Source organism: Macrosteles quadrilineatus, unplaced genomic scaffold (assembly GCF_028750875.1).
Source record: "Macrosteles quadrilineatus isolate MER2022 unplaced genomic scaffold, UCM_ALF_1.0 Scaffold_2__2_contigs__length_208266976, whole genome shotgun sequence".
NCBI classification, from domain to species: Eukaryota; Metazoa; Arthropoda; class Insecta; order Hemiptera; family Cicadellidae; genus Macrosteles; species Macrosteles quadrilineatus.
Genome location: NW_026542595.1, coordinates 110065351 through 110090543, shown reverse-complemented (window position 1 = coordinate 110090543; position 25193 = coordinate 110065351). Strand labels below are relative to the sequence as shown.

General features: G+C 34.6%; 1 protein-coding gene across 1 annotated transcript in view; it reads right to left on the bottom strand.

Moving 5' to 3' along the window:
- Window positions 1–296: 296 nt before the first annotated feature.
- The window catches only part of LOC128984776 (uncharacterized), a 193010-nt gene continuing 168113 nt past the window's right edge, over window positions 297–25193 (bottom strand). Inside the window, exons 7-10 of the mRNA XM_054404144.1 lie at window positions 10130–10322; window positions 9387–9515; window positions 5818–5923; window positions 297–855 (exon numbers count right to left, since the gene is read on the bottom strand). Coding sequence (XP_054260119.1) covers window positions 621–855; window positions 5818–5923; window positions 9387–9515; window positions 10130–10322 — 663 coding nt within the window. The 3' untranslated portion in view covers window positions 297–620. The remainder of the gene's footprint in view (window positions 856–5817; window positions 5924–9386; window positions 9516–10129; window positions 10323–25193) is intronic.

Below are 25193 nucleotides of genomic sequence, written 5' to 3'. Positions count from 1 at the left end.
GTTAGTGACTAAGCCCGACATATTCCTTAGACACAGCTGTTAATTAATAGCCCATAACACAGCTAATGATGACTAAGAGACCTGCAGTTTATAGTGGAATCCGAACCACATTTTTCCTTGGTATATACGAATTGGTCTAATTATCAGGATAGTACTGTGGATAGTCGTAGTACTCACCTGTGCGGACGTTAATCCACACCAGGGAGTATCACTTCCACACTGCATGCCTATAATTATCCACAATTCGTGACCTAGTAGCAAGATTACAGAACGACGCCACCCGTCCCAGTCTAAAAACCTAGGAAACCCAGCTTAAAGTTACAAGCAAAGAACATCGCTAGGATTTATATGGCACTTAATATGCTGTGTTCACTTTGAAGACACCGCTTCAAACAACAACTTTGAGTCAAGTTCCTACTCAGAAGAGTTTTTTTCAAACATTCTTCAATATTTTCAAAAATCAGCATTGTATTCAAACAAGTGCTCTGTAAAATGTCGCTTCATCAATATTAAACGATCTCTAATGAAGTTCTTCCCACGAGAACCAATTGCTGATAGCCAAAGCGGGCTTCGTTGTTTTCACGGCCGCTCTAAAGCGAGTCTTGATAAACCCGCCGATCTCACCTGTTCACCATGACGTCGCAATGATAACGGGTCAAGGCCTTTAACTTGTTCCTTATCAGTTGCCACAGGCATCGTCGGAACGTTATGCCGCACATGGAGTACAGGAGGAAGTTGATGCTGAAGTTGGTGTAGTAGAGGAGCATGAAGAACTGCTGCATGCACCACAGTGTGTCTGGTGTCGTCTGCCGCCACAGAGAGAAGCAGATGAACACGTACAGCCGGATCACGTAGCTGCAACACAAATGTCACGTACATAGTGTGGCAGGTCACATATGTGTAACACATCGCATGATGATATACAGAGTATGAGAAGATCACTAGCTGCAACACAACAGTCACGTAAATAGTGTGGCAGGTCACATGAGGATATATGTGTAACACATTACATAATGATATACAGAGTAGGAGAAGATTACTAGCTGCAATACAACAGTCACGTAAATAGTGTGGCAGGTCACATGAGAATATATGTGTAACACATCGCATGATGATAATTGGAGTAGGAGAAGATTACTAGCTGCAACACAATAGTCACGTAAATAGTGTGGCAGGTCACATGAGAATATGTGTGTAACACATCACATAATGATATACGGAGTGGGAGAAGATTACTAGCTGCAACACAATAGTCACGTAAATAGTGTGGCAGGTCACATGAGAATATATGTGTAACACATCACATAATGATATACAGAGTGGGAGAAGATTACTAGCTGCAACACAATATTCACGTAAATAGTGTGGCAGGTCACATGAGAATATGTGTGTAACACATCACATAATGATATACGGAGTGGGAAAAGATTACTAGCTGCAACACAATAGTCACGTAATTAGTTTGGCAGGTCACATGAGAATATATGTGTAACACATCACATAATGATATACGGAGTAGAAAAGATCACTAGCTGCAACACAATAGTCACGTAAATAGTGTGGCAGGTCACATGAGAATATATGTGTAACACATCGCATAATGATATACGGAGTAGGAGAAGATTACTAGCTGCAACACAACAGTCACGTAAATAGTGTGGCAGGTCACATGAGAATATATGTGTAACACATCACATAATGATATACGGAGTGGGAGAAGATCACTAGCTGAAACACAACAGTCACGTAAATAGTGTTGCAGGTCACATGAGAATATATGTGTGACAAATTACATAATGATATACGGAGTAGGAGAAGATCACTAGCTGAAACACAACAGTCACGTAAATAGTGTTGCAGGTCACATGAGAATATATGTGTAGCACATCACATAATGATATACGGAGTATGAGAAGATTACTAGCTGCAAAACAACAGTCAGTCACGTAAATAGTGTGGCAGGTCACAAGTGACGAATATATGTGTGACACATCACATGATGATATACGGAGTAGGAGAAGATTACTAGCTGCAACACAACAGTCACGTAAATAGTGTGGCAGGTCACATGAGAATATGTGTAACACATCACATAATGATATACGGAGTAGGAGAAGATCACTAGCTGCAACACAACAGTCACGTAAAAAGTGTGGCAGGTCTCATGAGACGAATATATGTGTTACATACAAACAACAAATATTTAGTTTTTTTCCAATAGAGTAAAAGCTTCGAAATTTTGCATACATGGGCTAGGCTATTTTGTTATTTAAACTAGGGGGTAATGAAAATAGTAATTTATAATTTTTAACATCTTTAATACACATAAGAAGTGGTAAAAAACGTAAAATTTGTGTGAAAAGGGTTAGAGTCTCGTAGGTTAAACCAGTCCATGCTCTCAGTGAGACAGATTGTCTAGGAAACTTCTTCCCTCAAGCCTACAAAATTGCTTCAAGTGTATAAAATACTTATATTTCGCATCTGGGACTAGAATGTATTTTAAAATATGTACATGAAACATTTATAAGATGTTTTTACCTGTCATAAATCTTGTGTTCGAAATTTCTTTAAAAATAATTGTATTTTGTATGGTAAATTGAAAAGAGTCCGTTTAAATGTTATTACTGTATTTATATAACTTACTGCTTTCTTCAAACAGTATGAGTGGAGGTTTATGTACTTAAGTACCACTTTTTGAGAGCTTGAAAACTAAACTTTTATCATAAAGTGCAAGATCTTTTTCATAAAATTAACCAATTACACAAAACCTTACAAATTTTCCGTCAATTAAACTGTTTGCTTTTACACAAACACTCTTTGAGAAACATAACTTTGTGTAAACCTACTTCAGTTTACTCTACCTTATTTAGTTAGAATTGGTAAGGATTCCTTCGTTGATTTAAAACAAACAAAATCCTTTGGGTTTGGTATTTTATTAGTTGTTTTAATGACTGTGTTATTAGTTCACAGACGTGTTTACTGTTTGTCATCACTACTAGCCACAAGTTTCCTTTTTGAAACCATCCTACAAACCTTAATGGGCGGGTTTTTTTTAGAGAATTTCCAATATATGTAATAAGCTGTGCTGTAGATTTCATAGTGAGGTCTAGACCCGGTAGGAGTTCTTGGCCATTCTTAGAGCTAAGAATATGTAGGCCGTTCTCCAAAATGTGGACATATTCGATGGTATAGTTTACAAAACGAAACATTTAACAACAAAGAATTTTTATTAGCATTTTTTTAGTGAACATTGTAGTATAATGGCACTACCAAAAGGAATAAAATGTACATTTAGTATTTTTTAATAACAATTATTGTCTTTAAAGTATGAATTGTCACCAGCGCAATAGTAATCAGCTATTATTCTAAACACACACGCCTTATTTTTATTAACACGTTATAAAGGTTTTTTTACAGTTGGTGTTAAATTCCAATTTGTATGTAAAAGTGCATTAAAAAATAGACCGGTGCAATAACTGTGTGTCAGAGGAATGATGAAATACTACTACTGAAGAAATGAAATACTACTACTCTAATGCATCTCTTATGAATGAAACCCGTATGATTAAACTATCATTACTTAGAATACACTTTCTACAAAAATATAAGAAGTTGTAAAGAACAGGTTGTGTAAGACGAAGTCTTGATAACAGAGATAAATTGATTAGTTGGTGATTTACTTCGTTAAATGCTCACTGAACTAACTGATGGTGTTTTGCAGTAAAAAAATAGATAGCCGGACTCTACAGATGAGATTTCTACCATTTCTATTTTCAAAATCAATCTTATAATTATTATAAATTAATGGTTCATTTAATTGTAATTTTATATTTGTAACCTCCTGCAAGTTATAAAGTTGAAACCTTTGATGAAGGGTTTAATTAGATTGCATAACTTTGACGTTATCCAAAGTAGTTAAAATGTGGTGATAATTCGCTTTAGGTAATTGCATTTTATCTTTGATGCAAAAGCTTTTATACACAGATCAAAGAAATTATTTAGCTTATATTCGGCTTACAACCGATCAAAAGGTGTTGTATAGCCGGATTTTGTAAATATTTAAAACTGAATGCAGTATTTCATGACAATTTTCTTTTAAATCTCAACTCAAATTACAATAACCAAGAGACATTGTTTAAGGTCGAAACTAGCTTATTATTTCGTATCCCTGTTTTTTTTTTTTACTTCGTTACTGATCAGCTTATATGCATTGTTGCATAGTAGCTATATTAAGCTGGGTTTTCCTAGGCGCGGAATCGGCGAGCGGAGAGAGGAACGCGGAGAGCGGAATTGAAATTAACATGGCCTTCCGCTCCGCTTCTAGGAAAACAGTAACATTAAATTGCCTAAGACAAGTGGAGTCCGCTCTCCGCGTTCCTCTCTCCGCTCGCCGATTCCGCGCCTAGGAAAACCCAGCTTTAGTTATAAGGTTTAGTTTTATCTGGAATTTATTGCAAATAAGTCTCAACATGGTGTTTTCGCATGCTCAAAGAGTATGTATTGTAGAAGAACACATTAAAATGTAAATAATTGTTTGCTAAGAAAGCGTTGTAACTAAGTTTCCAGGCTTGATCAGAAGGGATTACGAAAAACATTCGTTCTCCCATATGTTGGGCTGGGACGGAAAAGAGTTCCTTTTGCTTCAATGTCCATATCAATTGTCAGTTTCAATATGGATCTTATGACTTCTATTTCGTGAGTTTGATGAATGCCGGGGTCGTTCACTAGGTCTAGTAGGCTTGAACCTATTGATTACGCTTTTGATCTGATCTATGACATCATTCCTTGAAGCAAAGTCCTGGTGTCAGCATTACAACGGCTGAGGCAACTGACCGTTGGGTTTTGGCACGCTCATTGCCGGGTGTTTATATCTCTTGCACCCAGAGAATGCTGTACAACACGTGTAGGCAATAATGCATATCAGCTGATTGGCAATAAAGTTAGAAAAACAGGGATACCAAATTATGAGCTAGTTTTGTCCCTAAAGTAACATTCAGTACCTGGAAAAAGGGTTGCGTAAAACATAGCAATATTATAAGTGATCAAAACTCGTCTAGTAAAAGAAGGGCCTGAAATAGGTACTAGAAATCATCCTGATAAAATTTAGGAGGTTTACGATTGTTCGTAGCTGGACACAGCTGTTCCTGATCATTGGGCTTTTAGTAAATGATCCCAGTTAAAGAAACAGGTGGTCCCAGTCAAACCCCAGTCCCAGTCAACGGTAAAGCGATACCCGTCGCTTCACTCCATTCTACTATCACTCGATGCGCACACAACAGTGCGTTTCTGGCTCATGGAATCGATTTATTAAATTCTCTATTTACTAAACAGCTTTTTCAGGTCTATTTACAACCATATTTTCAAAACTTACGACGTGCTTTGCTAAATTACTTTTCTTGTCACACGTTCTTTCAAGATCGACTATAATGGCTGATCACGTGGTATCACTAAACAGTTTTGTTCTTTCGGTACGCTTGAATCTATACATTCCCGACTATTCAGTTTGCTTAGCACGTTACCTTTTTATACATTGTTCAAAGTGATCTAGCAAAGAGGCCTTCCTTTGTCTGGAGTACCCTTTTTTGTTTAATTGTTGAATTATCATTTCTTATTGTCCATCTTTCTCTTTTCTTTCGTAACGCATTAGAAGATCTTTTTGACTCTTAACTACTACATATGAGATTCCGAGTCTTAATCATCAAAAACTTACTTTTTACAGGATCGAACCGACGACCTTCTGAATCATCGATTAGCACTATTACAATTTCAAACAGTGAAACTTCTTGTGGTAAGTTTAAAACCGTGCGACAGATTTACCTGGGAAGGTTGAGCAACACGAACACTGAAGATATCAGAAGTAGCATTTTGGTGATACTTTGCTGGGTCCTCGTCGACGCCAAGTTTCTACTCGATGACCTGATGTCTGAAAAAGAATTAATATTGTTTCAGTATATCTTGGTCAAAGGTGGGAAACAATACACACACATAAACACACACAACGACAACAACAATAACAGTAAAAGTTCCAGTAATTCTAACCTTATAATTTCGTATCTCGCAGATAAAATGCAATCTTACTAAATATCCTATTCCACGTTTCGTAGCTGGTTTTAAAATGGAAACTGTAACATTGTGTTTCCCAATATACAGGGTGTCCATAAAAAACGTTTCAGGACTTTGGGAAATGAATCCCCATTCTAAAAGGAAGAAAAAAGTTTACGGGAAGGTATGTCCGAAAATCCATATTTACCCAGATACCCGCCATTTTGTTTTTTATACAATAATATTTTTATCTGTGAAGTTTTTTATTCGATGATTATGAAACTTGGTAAACATGTTACCATACACAAGACCTATAATAGAAAAAATAATAAAGTTGTTCCGATTGTAAATTTCAAAATGGCGGCCGTTTGAATTTTTCTAACTTAAATAACTCGAAAACGGCTAATTCTATGAAAAAATGTCAAGAATACTTTTTTTTAGCATTTTTAATTTCCTATCAAACGATACCAAGATCAAAAAGATCGGACAAAAGATAACTGAAATATACCGGTTTTTGTGTAAAAATAAGGCAAAGTTAGTCGGGGAACCCTTAATTTTTGCCTTATTTTTACACAAAAACCGGTATATTTCAGTTATCTTTTGTCCGATCTTTTTGATCTTGGTATCGTTTGATAGGAAATTTAAAATGCTAAAAAAAGTATTCTTGACATTTTTTCATACATTTCATTCATTCATACATTTTTTCACACCCTGTATACCTTTAATCGATCTATGTTCTAATTTAAGATTTCCTCCTTTTATACCATCCTCATTATGAAAAAGAATATAATTCCTTAAAATAATTCGTTCTCGTACTTTTTGGACCAATACAGTCTTTTTTAAATCAATAACTAAATATAATGCAACCATTATCAGTTCATTAGCAGAATTTCAAGAATCCATTATCATACTTGACTTATTTAAGCGTATTAACATACACAAATAGACATTGCAACTGAATATATTTTAAGTTAAGTACACAAAGCTAATGCAGATAAATTGGTTCTATTGAATAACAATGATGTGTTTATATCAGGTAAAACATATTTGCGAGATGAAGGAATAATTTACCCCTTTGTGCATGTAACCATTAACTAACCAATTCAGACAATTGAATTAGTACTTTGAAATGGAATTGGCTAGTCAAATGTTTGACATTTACAGAGCTCGGGCCTGAGGAACAAATTTAGGAAATTGGCGGAATACGGGTATGGTGGTGGTATCCTAATGTCCATACTAAAGTACAAAGAATTAAAATATATGTTATAAGTAACAGACAAAATACAAGGCATTATTGTATATAACTGTTTAACAGTTATACAAATCTGCTTCCCAATCTGGTATCCAAATTATTTTGCTAATATAGGCTATAGTTAGATTATTTTATTTCTACGTCGTACAAATCTCATAGAAGATGACTGTTATTTTTTTTAATAACTCCTGTATAATACTGGTACATGACAATTGCTCGATTTCGAGCAACAGGCACACTAGTTACTTTTAATTGTTTTTTTTTCCTGAAGGGCCTGAATATAACGCCACTGCAAAGCCGATTAAAATAAAGCATAGGTTTAGTTATGTAAGGCATTATAGTATTATACTGTAGTATTTGTAATTGTTTTTGTACAATATACTATATCAAACTATCTTATTATTCTCCGTTTCATCGTCCTATTGCAAAGCTTAGAAAAAGCCATAAAGATAGGTTTTTGACTGTAGTGAAATAATTTGATAAAGCGTAATCAACGATTTTTTATAAGTTTGATAGAAGAATGAAAAAAAAACTGTTTTCATTATGATTATAGTAATTACATTAAGTATCTAATAGATGTATTTTAAGTTAAAGTAATTTATAAATTAAATATTCAAAAATGTAAAATATTGGTATTTTTTATGGTTTTCGCTAGTTTTGCCTAAGTAATTTTTTTGCAATTATTGTAATACTTTGTACTCTCCTTAGCTTACTTTAAATTTTATTCATTACATGTTTTTTGTAACCTTACTCCTTGACCTCTAGAATTTAAGTTTAATTTCAACATTTGAAAGGCTTTATCACTTTTACGAGGCTATAATAGTTTCCCATGTTATTCTTATGGGGATTAAGCTTAAAGTGGCTGATTTCGTGTTCGTTTCTTAACCATTTAGAAACGTGATAGAGATTTGGCAAGGATGTAGATAGTGACCTTTACTTACCAACTACTGCTAATTAGCCACCACCGTACAATGGGGTAGTTTAGAGTATACGGGGTGTCCATAAAAAACGTTTCAGGACTTTGGGAAATGAATCCCGATACTAAAAGGAAGAAAAAAGTTTATGGGAAGGTATGTCCGAAAATGCATATTAACCCAGATATCCGCCATTTTGTTTTTTATACAAAACTATTTTTATCTGTGAAGTTTTTTATCCGATGATTATGAAATTTGGTAAACATGTTAACAAGACATATAACAACATACAACACATATGTACCAGACATATAATAGAAAAAATTATAAAGTTGTTCCGATTGTAAATTTCAAAATGGCGGCCGTTTGAATTTTTATAACTTAAACTCAAAAACGGCTAATTCTATGAAAAAATGTCAAGGATACTTTTTTTAGCATTTTTAATTTCCTATCAAACGATATCAAGATCAAAAAGATCGGACAAAAGATAACTGAAATATAAAGTTTTTTGTGTAAAAATAAGGCAAAGTTAGTCGGGGAACCCTTATTTTTTTCCTTATTTTTACACAAAAAAAGTTATATTTCAGTTATCTTTTGTCCGATCTGTTTGATCTTGGTATCGTTTGATAGGAAATTAAAAATGCTAAAAAAAGTATTCTTGAATTTTTTTCATAGAATTAGCCGTTTTTGAGTTAATTAAGTTATAAAAATTCAAACGGCCGCCATTTTGAAATTTACAATCGAAACAACTTTATTATTTTTTCTATTATAGGTCTTGTGTATGTTAACATGTTTACCAAACTTCATAATTATCGGATAAAAAACTTCACAGATAAAAATATTTTTTTATAAAAAACAAAATGGCGGATATCTGGGTTAATATGCTTTTTCGGACATACCTTTCCATAAACTTTTTTCTTCCTTTTAGTATCGGGATTCATTTCCCAAAGTCCGCAAACGTTTTTTATGGACACCCTGTATAATAGGCTATTGTTTGAATGTATGACTAGTTTGATTTTAGTTGTACTCACAGATACATTTGTTGGCTGCTGAGTGTACGAAGGTGGTTGTAGGTGTGGGCGGCGGCCCGGTCCCCAGGTCCAGGTGGGTGGCACGTCCAGGGCGGCTGACTGGCCTGACTAGCCTACATGTTACTGACACTAGGATGGGCTACTCACGGATACATTTGTTGGCTGCTGAGTGTACGAAGGTGGTTGTAGGTGTGGGAGGCGGCCCGGTCCCCAGGTCCAGGTGGGTGGCACGTCCAGGGCGGCTGACTGGCCTGACTAGCCTACATGCTACTGACACTAGGATGGGCTACTCACGGATACATTTGTTGGCTGCTGAGTGTACGAAGGTGGTTGTAGGTGTGGGAGGTGGCCCGGTCCCCAGGTCCAGGTGGGTGGCACGTCCAGGGCGGCTGGACGGCTGACTGGCCTGACTAGACTACATGCTACTGACACTAGGATGGGCTACTCACGGATACATTTGTTGGCTGCTGAGTGTACGAAGGTGGTTGTAGGTGTGGGCGGCGGCCCGGTCCCCAGGTCCAGGTGGGTGGCACGTCCAGGGCGGCTGACTGGCCTGACTAGCCTACATGCTACTGACACTAGGATGGGCTACTCACGGATACATTTGTTGGCTGCTGAGTGTACGAAGGTGGTTGTAGGTGTGGGAGGCGGCCCGGTCCCCAGGTCCAGGTGGGTGGCACGTCCAGGGCGGCTGACTGGCCTGACTAGCCTACATGCTACTGACACTAGGATGGGCTACTCACGGATACATTTGTTGGCTGCTGAGTGTACGAAGGTGGTTGTAGGTGTGGGAGGCGGCCCGGTCCCCAGGTCCAGGTGGGTGGCACGTCCAGGGCGGCTGACTGGCCTGACTAGACTACATGCTACTGACACTAGGATGGGCTACTCACGGATACATTTGTTGGCTGCTGAGTGTACGAAGGTGGTTGTAGGTGTGGGAGGCGGCCCGGTCCCCAGGTCCAGGTGGGTGGCACGTCCAGGGCGGCTGGGCGGCTGACTGCCCTGACTAGCCGTAGATCCTTGCCCTCTAGATGAGTGGTAAGACTCTTGAGACGCTGCCTTCCTGTTGTTCGAACTGCTCGACTGTCAACAAAAAACTTATCTGGACTTCCTAAAGTTAGTAGACAACTGGAAACCCAGCTTCATATGAAACTTGGTTAGCCCATTTCTCTTTAATTAACCTAAATTATGAATAGTCACCTGTTTGTAAATCCTACTAATATTATAAATGAGAAAGTTTGGATGTATGGATGTATGGATGTATGTTTGTGACAAGTGAACGCGAAAAATACTGGTCGGATTGGGCTGAAATTTGGCATGATGATAGCTCACATTCCCGATTAACATATAGGCATATTATTATTTCAAAAATCCTTTCGGGCTCCGCCCCAGTGGCTCTGGAGTTTCCCATGTTAACCTTATGATTTTTCATATTTAAAAGGAATTAATGAATCTTAACAGCTGTTTCAATTAAACAAGTTGGTTCTGTTCTATGACGTTCAATAGCATCAAAATTACAAGGATTACCAACAGGGTGCAGCACTATTATTTCTTTTACATTTATGACAACAGCTAATTTGCAACCAAAAGGTGAGTGAGCGTAGCGAACGAACTTCAACCTGGAGGCGAGTTAGCGTAGCGAACGAGCTAACCTGAAGGCAAGTGAGCGCAGCGAACGAGCTCCAACCTAAAGGTGAGTGAGCGTAGCGAACGAGCTCCAACCTAAAGGTGAGTGAGCGTAGCGAACAAACTTCAACCAGGACATGATTGAGTCATGCGAACGAGATAATCTTGAAAATTAAGAAGTTAAACGGGGCAAAGCCCGCGGGTTACAGCTAGTTTTATATAAATTAGTCTCATAAAAAGATTCCTCGAATTCAAACATTTCAATTGAATACTGAAGAAGACATCTGTATGGACCAGCTGTCGTAAATTTTGTATTAAAAGCGAACATAGTTGTGAAAGTGGCTAAAATCATATTTTCTACTTATTTGTTTGTGTCTGACTTGATGGGTCGTAATAGTTGCTATGGATTACAATAAGCTTGATTTCGTTAAACATATTGTTTATCCTAAATAAAATTTGTAATTTACATCAGCACCTATCGTGTGTGTGGATCTGTCGGTGGCTTACATCAACTACGACGATTTGATAAAAAACAGGTGGCAACTTTGACATGGGAAAGGAATGTCTAGTTGTCAAAGATGATACATTTGGTACAATCAAATAAAATGTCGACTTTAGATGGTTACAATACCAATATTTATATCGTTCCCTTGATAAAAACCTGCTATTCAATCAGCGTAGAAAGACCAAAAACCACAGTCAAACTATTTAAAATACATTGTTAGGTTTAAAACCAAAAATAGTTATGTAACAAAAGGTTTTTTCGGTTCAGTGACTGTTTGCTGAAAGATAATATGAGGAAAACAGGAAACGTGTTGAATGAAACCACGTTTCAAAAGGTTCATATAGGATGTTGTTTAATAGGTGATGTGATCTAGTTTTCGAGCTGATGGCATTGCGGAAATTCAATGTATGTTTATCTAGGTCAATAAGTGTTTACCTGTTAACCTAAAAATTGTTATTTACGTATCCATGAAACTAACCATTTATCAAAATGTAGATAAAAAAGTTAAGATTTGCACGAGGGTAGCATGATGATAAAAATTTATTGGTCTTCATAGGGATAATATGGCAAAAAACTGATACCCGTTGTAAAAATATGAAATTAAAAGTTTTAGATAGCAATTAGATTGGCTTGAAGATACACCTTACACCTTAGATCTAAATGTGGGTAATAAAAAAGACAGCATTAATAACAAATTGATTGACAATATAGTAGTTATATGCGAGAAGAGTGTTAAGGCTATGTTGTGTATTGTAAATTAAAAATTCCTATTGCACTCTTGCTATGTAAGTATTTAGTTAATACATTATTCTTATTTTAGTGAAAATAATAAAATAAGCTCTTTAATGGATAAACCGATACAAAGCACTTACTCAGTCCCATTTAAAAGCTATATTAAATATATTTAAAGAGTATTTGAGCTTACCCAAATTATATTAATCATAATCATAGATACAAATGTTTACTTATTGCTAATTATCAACAAAAGCATAACAAAATACGATCAAACTAAAAAATTAGCGAATTGTTTGAGCTGTAGTACCATTACAGCAATTTTTTTATTATTACATTCAATTCAACTATGTTACAAAGTATGCATATGTTATAAAGACATTATGCCTTTAAAGGATGGTAATAACTTGTATTTACTGTGGTAGAGATATGTACCTAATAATGAGGCTAAGCTCATATCTAACTATAACTCAACTTAGCGAAAGCTACCTGAACAAACAAATTTCGGTCTAGCATCACTTCAAAATATATTAACACTTCAGAAACCATATTATCATTTCAAAACTCAATAACATTGCAGAATGTGTTATTAGTTCGTAAAAGATCAACAATTCATATTATGTTTACTTTTAGATAAGTTCAACGATAAAACGTTCCTGCAAATCATAGATTTTGAAATATTATGTTTGTATAATATCCATCTAGCAAGCGATTTAAAACTATGCATTAGTAAGAATTGTTTTAGTTGTTAGGACTTGAAAGAAATGAGTTGAAGTAATAGGTACTAATAAACAAAAACTATGCTGGGTTAAAAATACGCATGGAAACCAACCAAACATTCTAAAAAATATTATAAAAAACCTTTGTCGTTACTGTTTTCGATGCATACACGCCTCGAAAACAGTACTTTTAAGCTGTAGGGAGAAAAAGGATTATCAGGAGTTCTTTTTGCTGTTACCAATATTGTTTCTGTAATTTTTTTATCGTCCTATCAAAATACATGTATAATAAACTTCAATGGAATCGCCATTCACCTAAAGCTTAACTTATTGTTTAAATTTGTTAAACCATCGATGATAATAATAGGTTAAATACCATTTCACGTCATCAATCCTTGTCGCTTTCCAGGATGACTATAGTTTTGAGGCATGCTGCCCCATCGTCAAATCTTTTGTCTCCATTGATTTACTTTTATGACACTAATTGTTGCAGTTTCACGTATAGTTAACACACACACATACACGCAGTTCCAAACCGATACATTTACACGATTTGATCATTTGATTTGATTTGATAATTGATAATTTTGATAATTCTGTTGACTTTTTAGAACTACTTTTTCAATAAATAAGTGAAATAATAAAAACCAGAGTACCCTGAAATACATTTTTATTAAACTTATACGTATTTCGGCACTAAGGCTATGATCACAGTATTAGTAATAAAAATATGTGAACAAAATAAATAGTCATAAACAAAATAAATAGTTAATAACTTACGTTCTTAATTCATAGGAAATTTTGATTAAATGGTTACGTGTATTTATTTAACATGTGAATGTATTAGATTCTTCTCTGTTTTCACTGATTTTTTCATGAATTGGATTTTGTTTTTGCTTTTGTATTACATTGAGAATTAGGTAACCGTAGTCTTTTGAGTGTAGGTAAATTTGCAGTTCTTATCCATTTTTTCACACAATTAAGAATTTCTACACATTCTTCTAATTTGTCATAATTATGATTGTTTTCTAATATATGTACATTGAACGTTGGGTTTGAATGTTTAATTTTCCGGCTTGGATATGTTCTTTAAATCTGCATTAAAACGCTCTTCCATTCTGACCAATGTAGAATTTGGGACAATTTAGACATTACATTTTGTATATTCCAGATTTGTTATATTTATTTGTCAATTGCATGTGGGTTCTTTTTAGATAGTTTATTAATTAAATTGTATGCGTCGTTTCTAGATCTATAGCCAATTTTGAATTTAGATGCTTGAAATGTTTTTCTGATTTTTTTTATTTAATACCAAACTGTACGGAAGACAAATTTACTCCTTCTTCTATTCTTTGTTTGAATTTTGGGTTTTCTTATTTTTTTTTCTCGATTAATTTGTCTTTTAAACTAGCTTTGTATTTACTTCATTTCATTTCTATGTCTTTTAGAATGTATTTTTCCAAATTTTAATCATCTTCATTTAGAGGTACTCGTATCATTCTGTGTACCATAGAGTTGAGGCCTGCCATTTTATGTTGCTACGGTTAATTTGAGTCAGCAGGAATAACAAGATCTGTTTGTTTGGCTTTTCTATAAATTTTAAAATAATGTTCGTCATTGTATTTTCCAATTGTTGAGTCGAGAAAATTGATTTCATATTTTTATATTTCCGTTGTGAATTTCTTTCTTAGATATTATGTTTAAATATAATAAAAAGTCATTGCACGATTTTTCATTTCATTTGAATAGACATAATATGTCATCCACTTATCTGTGCCAATATACTGTATTATGTTTTTGTTATGAGGGTTATTTTTGTTCATTATCTTATTTTCTTCTAAGTCATTTAAATAAATATGTCAACTAATAGGCCAGAAAGTGGTGAGCCCATCGCTAGACCATCACATTGTTTGTACATTTTGGATTCATACTTAAAATAATTTGAATTAGTTACGTTTTGTTACTAGTTAAGTGATGTTAGTGTACATTTTGTTTATTCCAAATAATAGTATCTGTTGGTATTTTTATATCTTTGATTTTTGTTATAAGGTCTTCAGAATTTTTCACATTATAATTGGTTGTAGGCCTACTTGTTAAACATTCACGCATCTGTTTGTTAAGATACTTAAAAATTTTATATCCTGGAGCGTTTTGGTTATTTACGATTGGCCTTATTGGGTTGTTTGGTTTGTGCATTTTGGGCTGACCTCTTAAATTTGGTGCTGTAGGGGTAATCGTTTTCAATCTTTGTTTTTCAGCTTTTGTAAGTGCTTTGTATGTTGTAATTGTACTACCGTATTGAGGGCTTTGTTGTATTCTTGTGTTGGATCTTAAAGCAATTCTTTAAATTGATAATTCTCAATACATTCTGTCATTTTCTTTTGGTAGTCTTCTTTTGTCATTACAACGACTGTATTCATTTTATTTGCCTTTGTTACGATTGAATGGTTTTCATGAAGTTTCTCTGATATCGAATGGATGTTTTTCAATTCTTTAATTGATATTTCTTTAACTTTCTTTTGTTTAAATTTATAGTCTGTTTTGTTTAATTCATTAATAATGTTACATTTAATTGGATCTTGTATTTCTTTGTCTTAAAGTCTTAGTGCTGCATCTATTTCAATAAGTTCATCTTCAATTTCTTGTGTTTTGTAGGCTAGGTTCACATTAAAATTAATATCTGTCAAATTTTCTAATTTTCATGGTGGAATGGCCTCTGGATCGTCTGAATTAACTATATAGGGGTTTAAATTACCTTGTTACTGTCAAAACGATCCTTTGTAGTTGGTAGACTACAGCTGTTTCGTGCTACGAATGGAGCACATCATCAGGTCAGAAGAATGTCAAGTAGTCTTCATAATCCTCGCAGTGGAGTTCGTCAAAAGTTTAATAATAAATAGAGAACAAAACACATAACACACGGAAACACGAAACATTTAATATTGGTCGACCAGACGACGGTAACAACACACGTGATATGGCGCCGGTTGAGGACGATAAAGGACGATACATGGATTCAGTTGAGGAGTTTGAAATCTACAAGGCGTCAAAAGAACATCCACAGAATATATTAAATGAACAATTATCATTCGAATCAAACATCATCTACAACACCGCTATTCATATACACAATAAACAGAAAACAAAGGAACGAGATAAGGATAACAGTGGAGTAGGAGTAGGGGTCAACGCCGACGGCACGTGACAGTCGCGACTCACCCTCAACCGGCGCCGTATCACGTGTGTTGTTACCTTGTTACCGTACTACTTGACATTCTTCTGACCTGATGATGTGCTCCATTCGTAGCACGAAACAGCTGTAGTCTACCAACTACAAAGGATCGTTTTGACAGTAACAAGGTAATTTAAACCACTATATAGTTTCTAATTTTGTGTAAAAATAATAATCATCAGTTATTTCGGAGTTAATTTTTGGTTTTTGAATTTTGCTAAGTTTATTCATTTTCCTTTGGTGGGTTCTTTTTTTTCTTCTGTATGATAAATTTAATCAATTGATTCAAACTTAATCAATGTTTACTATGAATTTAAAACATATGTTATTATTTATTTAATTTGTTAACATACTTTTATAATTAATACTGTGATCATGGTCTTAGTACCGAAATACGTTAAAGTTTAATACAAATGAATTCCAGGGTACTCTGGTTTTTATTATTTCACTTATTTATAGAAAAATACACTGCGAGAACAAAAAAGTATTTATTCGACACTCACTAGTTTTGGTTTGACCTAGTTCTCATAACTAGTGCTCGTGTCAAAGAGTCAATTTAGGCCCCAGTGTTGAAAATACCAATATTCAATCTAAAAGTACCCAAAATACATAATATCTATATATTCGACTCACTCCTTTCAGGAAAAAAATTATAAACTTCGTTCAAACAACTAATTGCGTTTTTTTTTACTCATTTAATGCAATGTTTACAGATTTAACATTACTTGATTTAATAATACAAATATTTTAAACCCTTCAAATGAATGTCAATTGAAATGAATGTCAATTGGAGATTTCAATGAGTAATGGATATACCCTAGTCTGGCAAATATGTCATTTTCCCCCCAAATATTATCGCTGGATTAATATTATGCAGTGATACATTCTCTCTGGGCTCTTTAGCTCAATGTATAAATAACTCAAATGGCCAATATTTGGTGATTGTTATAAGCCGATGGATGGATATATTTTTTATGGTTGAGTGCAGATATTTAGCAATACTGAGTTTAAAAATAACATTTTAAATATTGAATCAATCACTGAGTTTTAAAGCTTAGACACGTTTTGGCGTGCTTGTGATTTTCAACAACTAAATCTACAAATTAGAAGCGTCCAAATTAGTATTTAACATACAGTATACCTATAGTTCCTTTTTGTATACTGATAGCTCTGTGCTGTATAAAACCGGTTATTTCTGCGCATATCAGAGTACTGTACCTACTAAAAATCTTTTTCAAGATAGAACATTTTAAATTATTAGATTGTACAGAAAATCTTTACACTACATGTAAAACGCGTGGTATGTTGTTTTCTATAAATTGTCAATAAAGCTAAAAGTCGTTAGAACTATAGTGATTTAATAGGATCACTCAATTGTTTAAATATTTATGTCAAACAGAATGTAAAGTAATGAAACGTGTCAGACGACAAAGTCGTTTTTAGCTCCAACAGTTTCTCTCATGTTGCTTGGAATATATTGTTATACATCTAACAGAAAAACTTAAGTAATCTGATTTTTTACTATACCTAGACGATTTCAAAATTAACCTGTCGTAAGTATAAAGATATTCTATTATAATTTTGAATTTATTTTTGAGGTTACTTAGCCTACAATGTGTCATAAATATCAAAATGGTTTTCCGATAAACGTTATATTAACTGCGAAAGTAAATTAATGAACTTGCAGTACCTGTAAACTACATTAAATGGTAAATATTTTGAAAAAATGCTCAAAAATCTATTCAAACTTTATGGAATTTCGGATAGTAAAATATATAGATCATAAAAGAGATAGTACAATTGGTAAAGTGAATATGAGAAGATTAAGCATTATGTGAATTTTTCTATAAATGGTTTTACTAACTCCCCAAAGAAATTAATTGAACAATAAATTGTCCACTTAGTTCCCGCTTTGGAAAACAAATTCATACCGATGAAGTTATTAAACTATATTTAAAGTATTTGTTAAAATTGCAACAACAAAAAAGATTCCCAAAGTGATTGGTTGTAAATCAACTTTTGTTTATTTATTTATTGTTATCCATAAAACAATTATATGTACAAGGTTGGGAAATGCAAATTCACAAAATTATTGTAATCAATTTTACCATAAAGTCAACCAACTACATCCTCACAGTTGCAAACCTAATTTTAAGACTCAAAATTACAACGTTTTACGTAGCGAAATAAAAGTATTCTTTCGATTATTTCCCATTAGATTACCGTCGCACTTTATTGTAAGTGCGAATTTAAGCTTATTGTAATCCATAGCAACTATTACGACCCATCAACTATGTCAGAAACTAAAAAAATAAGTAGAAAATATAATTTTAGCCACTTTCACAACTATGTTCGCTTTCATACAGATGTTTTGTTGGAGAGTTTGATTCAGATGATTTGACAGTTGTGGTTTATCACTGTGATGAAGAACAATGGAGTCGTCATCAGCAAATTGGATAAACTGGGTTGTGTCAGAGACATAAGATAAATCATTTGCCAAGAATAACAGAAGTCCTAATACCAAGCCCTGAGGCACTTCAGATACATTAAAGACATTGCTCTGCGCGTTGGCATCAATTACATTTTTTTCTTTTGTAATGTATGAAGATACCCACGTCAATGCTAGACCTTTTGGCATACTATTCCAGCTTTGCAATCAAGATGGGATCGTTGACGTTATCAAAAGACTGATAGGTCGCATAATGCGCCAGTGGTGAAGTGCGACTCATCCACACCCTTTGACACTAGTTCTAAAGATTTGAATATGGTTCACATGTGCCTTTTCCCCTCTCAAATCCAAACCGCGACCCACTTAATGTGTTGCTCAACTGAAAAAGTCTTTCAATATCTTTAAAACAACCCATTCTACTACTTTTGAAAAGGTGCTGAGAAGAGATATGGGCCCGAAGTTTTCCATTAGAAAATAACTTTCCTTCTTTTGAATTGGTTTGATAAGTGAGGACTTCAAGATATCAGAGAATTGGCCCTCAGTAAACGATTGGTGTGTAAGATAACTGATTGATTTTACAAAAACATGAGCACATCTTTTGGATTAAAAAAAACATGAGACCATGTCCCATACTCATGATCTTTTATCGTTCCAAGGAATTTAAGACCTGTCTGACTTCTTTTTTTATAAGTCAGAGAAAACGCAAAAGGATGTGAAAAATTTCTCCAATTGTATCAGGATCTATGTTTAACGCCATTCTTTTATTGGGACAGTATAAAAAAGAGTACATTTTAATGGCACGTTATTTTCGGTCTGAAATGTTATATTTGCCAATATAATACTTTGGTAATGACTGGTTTTTCTTTAGACAATCCAGTTTCCTTTCTCAAAACCTCTCGCGTGGCTTTAACTTACAGTAGTTTTAGATTTTAAGATTTATTGGCTATTGTTCTTGCACCTAGCTACTCTTACACGATCTTTATTTATTAGACTAGTTTTTACATATTTCAAAGTCTAAACTTAGGATTTGTGGAGATCCTGTGGTTAATCTATTAAAATAGCTTAAATTAAGTATTTACAAAAAAAAAAAAACTATAGGAAAACTGTAAGGGGTAAAACAACTTAAAGGTGACGAGTGCTACAAGTTTACCTCCAGAATAAGATTAATATTTAAGAAAATGCCGTCCCTGTTCAGAAATTCTATATAACTTGAGATGTTTCAGTATAAAATTACCTTTACTCTAGTAATTAAAGCAGAATACTTCGCATTTAATAATAATGAGGAATTTCATAGTTTGTCAAATGAGATGGTTTAAGAAGCACCGTCTTGTAAAGAGCCCTTTCAAATATTTATATTTTACTTGATATATAAACCAGCTTATTTTTTATTAATTAAATGAAATTATTTACTGTCTTAAAAACTAACAGTTTATACCAATCGTTAAAAGAAAACAATCTTGATGGCTCGGTCTTAGAATAAAATTATAATTCACATTCTAAACGAAAATATTCTTCTTGTTTGTACATTCAGGCTTAGGTTAGACTGGTTTTAAAACATGTTTGAATTTAACAACATGCATTTTTTGATTCTGGCTGGCAAGACATTATACATTCTTATCCCGTCTTTCCCGCAAACGTCCTACTCGACTCTGATATGTGTTCACGACGCGCAATCCTCTCGACTCTGATAGTGAACGTCAAGGAGATCAACGACCACATCTTGAACTCCCTTGACGGTCATCTGTACGAGCTGAGGAGCTCCGACACAGTGGACAGAGAGAACGACGATGGCCTGGATGTCGACGTTCAACTCCTGAACACGGCTACTGGCAAGGGCGTACCAGACCATGTTCTGCGGCTGAAGATCGGCTCTGTTTGCCTCATTATGAGGAACCTCAACATCGCTGAAGGACTCGTCAACGGCACTAAAGTAATCGTAATCGGCATCACCAACCGCCTGATTACAGTGAGACTTCCCGGACAGACGCAACCTATCGGAATTCCCCGGATTACCTTTACTTTTGCGTTTGTCGAGGGTTCGCCGTTACGTGTTCGTCGACGTCAGTTCCCACTGATGTTGGCCTATTGCATGACCGGACACAAGAGCCAAGGTCAGACAATAGATTCAGTCGGTGTTGATTTACGGACCGATTGCTTCACGCACGGGCAACTATACGTCTTGCTCAGTAGGGTCAGGCATCCAGACCATATTGTTGTTCTCGTACACCCCGAACGTGTCCGAGATGGAATCGCATACGCAAAGAACATCGTGTATGGCAATCTCCTTCTCTAAACCTGATTTGACATTAGCAGTAGGCTAGGGGATCTGCTTAATCAAAACTCCCCGTTGTGACTTGACAACATCGGCAGTACGATAGGGGGCCTGCCTTATCAAAAGTCCCCGTTGTTGTATAAAGTAGTTAGTAAAGTTTACTAACTTGTAAATTTGTAAATAATTGTAAATATGGTTCCGACGTTTCCTGGCCTCCTCGTGGCGGAACTGGATATGCCATAAATTGTATGGCTAACCGACAGGGAAACAAACATTACTTTATCTATTTTCATAAATATATACATGAATATCTACTATAATCTATTTAATTCATATGATACTTTACTATTAGTAAATTATTCACTTATCAATCGACATACTAATCAATCTACTCATCATACGCGAAAAACATCGTGTATGACGATCTCCTCCTTTAACCCTGATTTGACTTTAGTTGTAGGTTGTTGTATATATTTACTTTTAGTTTTTTCTTTAGAAATAAGTCGTTTTTTGTGTTTTTTTAGTATTCTAGTTTGGCAGTACGATAGGGGGCCTGCCTTATCAAAAGTCCCCGTTGTTGTATATATTTTGTTTTCTTCTTTTTATTAGTTAGTTAAGTTGTTGTTTATATTTCTTTAGGTAGTTAGTACAGTTACCTAACTTGTACATTTGTAAATAATTGTAAATATGGTTCCGACGTTTCCTGGCCTCCTCGTGGCGGAACTGGATATGCCATAAAGTTTATGGCCATCCGACAGGGAAACAAACATTACTTGATCTATTTTCATAAATATATACATGGATATCTACTATAATCTATTTACTTCATATAATACTTTACTATTATCAACTCATTCACTTATCAATCTACTTATCTTATACAAAACTTAGCTTGTACATTTGTTAACAATTGTAAATATGGTTCCGACGTTTCCTGGCCTCCTCGTTGCGGAACTGGATATGCCATAAAGTTTATGGCTAACCGACAGGGAAACAAACATTACTTGATCTTTGATCTATTTTCATAAATATATAAATGAATATTTACTACAATCTATTTACTTCATATAATACTTTACAACTAGTGTACATGTTGCTCGAATTCGAGCAATTGCAAAGTATTACAGGAGTTGTTTAAAAACGAATAACAGTCATATTTACAATGAGTTTAAAAGGGTCAACTCAAAGATCGCCGGTGTGTAACTCAGACCATGTTTATCTTCGTTATTGATAAACCTAAAGCATTCCGGCCCGTTTTCTCCTTCTCAAAATGCGCAACACATGCCATTGATAGAGGGCCAATAGAGAAGGAAAAGTCGTTTTGGGGTAACGTTAGGGCGCATTTGTAACCTAATAGTTGAGATTGTCCAGGGTCAGGTGCTGACTGATGTGATGAGTTAAGCCTATTACGCGCCACTGTTCTGTAGCTGCGGTCGTTATCACGATTACGCCTCCTGTCTATGTTTCGTTGTCGTCGCGTCGGAGTAATTTAAAAGAAAAAACAACAAATAAACAAATCATAGCTACACAAAACAACGATGAATTCACAAATTTAAGTTACAATCATGCTAACACGATCCGTCATAGCAACACAAAACAACGATTAATACACAAATTTAAGATACAACTATACTATCACGATCCGTCTTTGGGGTTATGTTTACAAAAACTCAAATAGTAAATAAATGTACTCAAAATGCGTTTCATTGGATTGAAAAATAAACAACAGCAATTAAATTATACAGCTGATCAAAATGTAAACAATTAATTTCTCCATAAGGATAACATGGGAACTTTCAAAGCCACTGGGGCAGAGCCCAAGGGACTTAAACAAAATGTAAGGCCAGTTTGCAAATCTACGCGGCACGCTCTTTCCAATGAGACGTCAATGGATAAAATCGGTTAAGAAATGGCGGAGGAGTTCAACCGACAAAGTTTCATGTAGCGTATTAATTATATAGATTATCAACTTATTGACTTTTCAATCTACTCTAATATATATTGTGAAATTATTATTACTTCAATATCGATTTTCGCTATTGCAATGCCAATTAACATATTCTCCTACCGTAACATTATAATTGATTTTTTTATAAGGGGTTCTTTAAGTTTGAGATTGATATTAGCTTGCCAGCCTCCTCAAATATATTCGTAAATTGTTTTGTTATAAAGCAATATTGACTGTTTCACTGACTGCTTTGTTACCCTCTTTGTTACAACTTAACTACTATCTACTAATGACGACTAACAGCTAGGGGGCCTGGGGGCGGAGCCCCCAGCGAGCCAAAGGCGAGTCCCTTGATATACAAAGGTAGAAAGATCATCTATCTCCATTCTACACTCATCCTTTACCTGTATTTGGATTAAATTTACGTACCTCAAAGTTGTCCCTATACTTTTCAATAGATAATGATGATTCCTCTCATTTCAGTATTTAATAAGCTCAGTTTTATTATGAATTTATATGTGTTCTAATTTGGCTTAAAATAGGTTAAACTGAATCAAAATTGTTGGCTATTATTTCAATTTCACGAGTGATGTCCTAATATTTTCCGTTAGTTAAAGTTTGCCACCGTATCCCAGCAGTTTGAGCCCGGAAGGAATTAAGCACCGTGCAATTTATAACACTTGCGTAATCTGTGAAAACAAACGACCCTTTTATCAGGCAACTGTTTATTTATTACTGTGGAAGTTTCTTTATTTTTAGGCAAATATATTTAAAACGGTAAATTTTCCAAGTCCTCTACACCTTAGGGTTGCTTAATTTTTGCCTTCCGACATTTTTTAATCTTCACTTTTAGGAATGTCTTTTTAAAGGAGCCTTGTTTCAAGCACCGGTTTTGTAAGTTTTCTCCGTGATCTTTGCAAAGTCCCTCTGAAAAAGTGTTTTTTGCCTCCCAACATTTATTTTCTCTTCACTTTTAGGTGTGTCTTTACAAAGAGAGACTTGTTTCAAGTGCCGGTTTTGTAAGTTTTTCTGTGACTCTTTGCAAAGTCCCTCTGATAAAATTTTTGTATCCTCGTCTGAAAATTGTGGACGTAGGTAACATAGCTATTTATAAGTGTAAAAATAAATCAAAGTAATTTCGTTGCTTAGGATCTTACTTTCGCCACACATCTCCAGGTAAAAGCCATGAGTTTATAATTTTTTATATTGCATGGTTATTTCACCATTTTCTTTTGTGAACACACATCAAGCAACATTTTCATTTTTTTATTATTTTAAAATAAATGTTTCATAGAATGAAAAATAACTTGAGAGGAATCAGCTTCTTTCCTCTATAACATGTATTTACCACAAAAATAAATAGAATGTTTGAATCTCTTGGAAATAATTTGACACGGAATTTCCAAAAGACCTAAAGAGGTTACTTATACAAAACTTTGAAGCTGGATGTAAGCTTACTTAAATTTACTTACATAAACAATTTTAGTTTTGAAACGAGCTCTTTTATTTATCTATTTATTCTTCCTTGCGTTGGTGTTGGTTGGATATCCTTATCCTTCTTTTTCCATTTATTTCTCACAAAGGACCAAGAGGTAGAAATTGATTGGACATTCAATTATCCACGACCCTTTCTCTACGGTAAAGCAAGTAAGTAAAACGAAATACGACCCCTGATCCCCATTGATTGGGTCATTAATTCTATGAAGGATTACTAGTGGACTGAAGTGGGTCGTGAACCACTTTCAGGAGTTACACGGTCCTTTAATTAACATTTATTGCTGGCTACTTTTATGTAACACTTTTTATTTGTATGTAAAACTTTCTATTTTTAAAACGTTTTTATTAGCTCTTTTCTTGTCCGGTACAAATTTTGCAATAAATTTTACACTAACTTCCCGATGAGCTAGAGACTTGAAACTTGAAACATAGCTCACAAATTGAAGACAATGCAATATTATATCATTTAATTTTCATATTTCCCTTGGGCTACGCCCCACGGGCTTGTTTTTATTAACTCGCTTTCTTGCAAATTTTGATACTTCCCGATGAGCTAGAGACTTGAAATTTGAAACATAGCTCACAAATGGATGACAATGCAATATTATATAACTTAATTTTCATATTTCCCTTGGGCTACGCCCCATTTGCTTGTTTTTATTAGTTCGCTTTTCTACAAATTTTGATATCAATTTCAAACGAAGTTCCCGATGAGCTAGAGACTTGAAATTTGAAACATAGCGCACAAATGGATGACAATGCAATATTATATCATATATCTTCATATTTCCCTTGGACTACGCCCCATGGGCTTCCAGATTTTCCATGTTTACATTTTGAAAGAATGTAAACATATAAATTAATTTTAGTCAGCTGTAAATACTTAAATTTGACAGTTCAAAGGGCAGAAGTTAAGAGGTACAGGTTATGCTCCCAAGAGATTCTTTTCTCAAACAAACATTTCAAAATAAAGA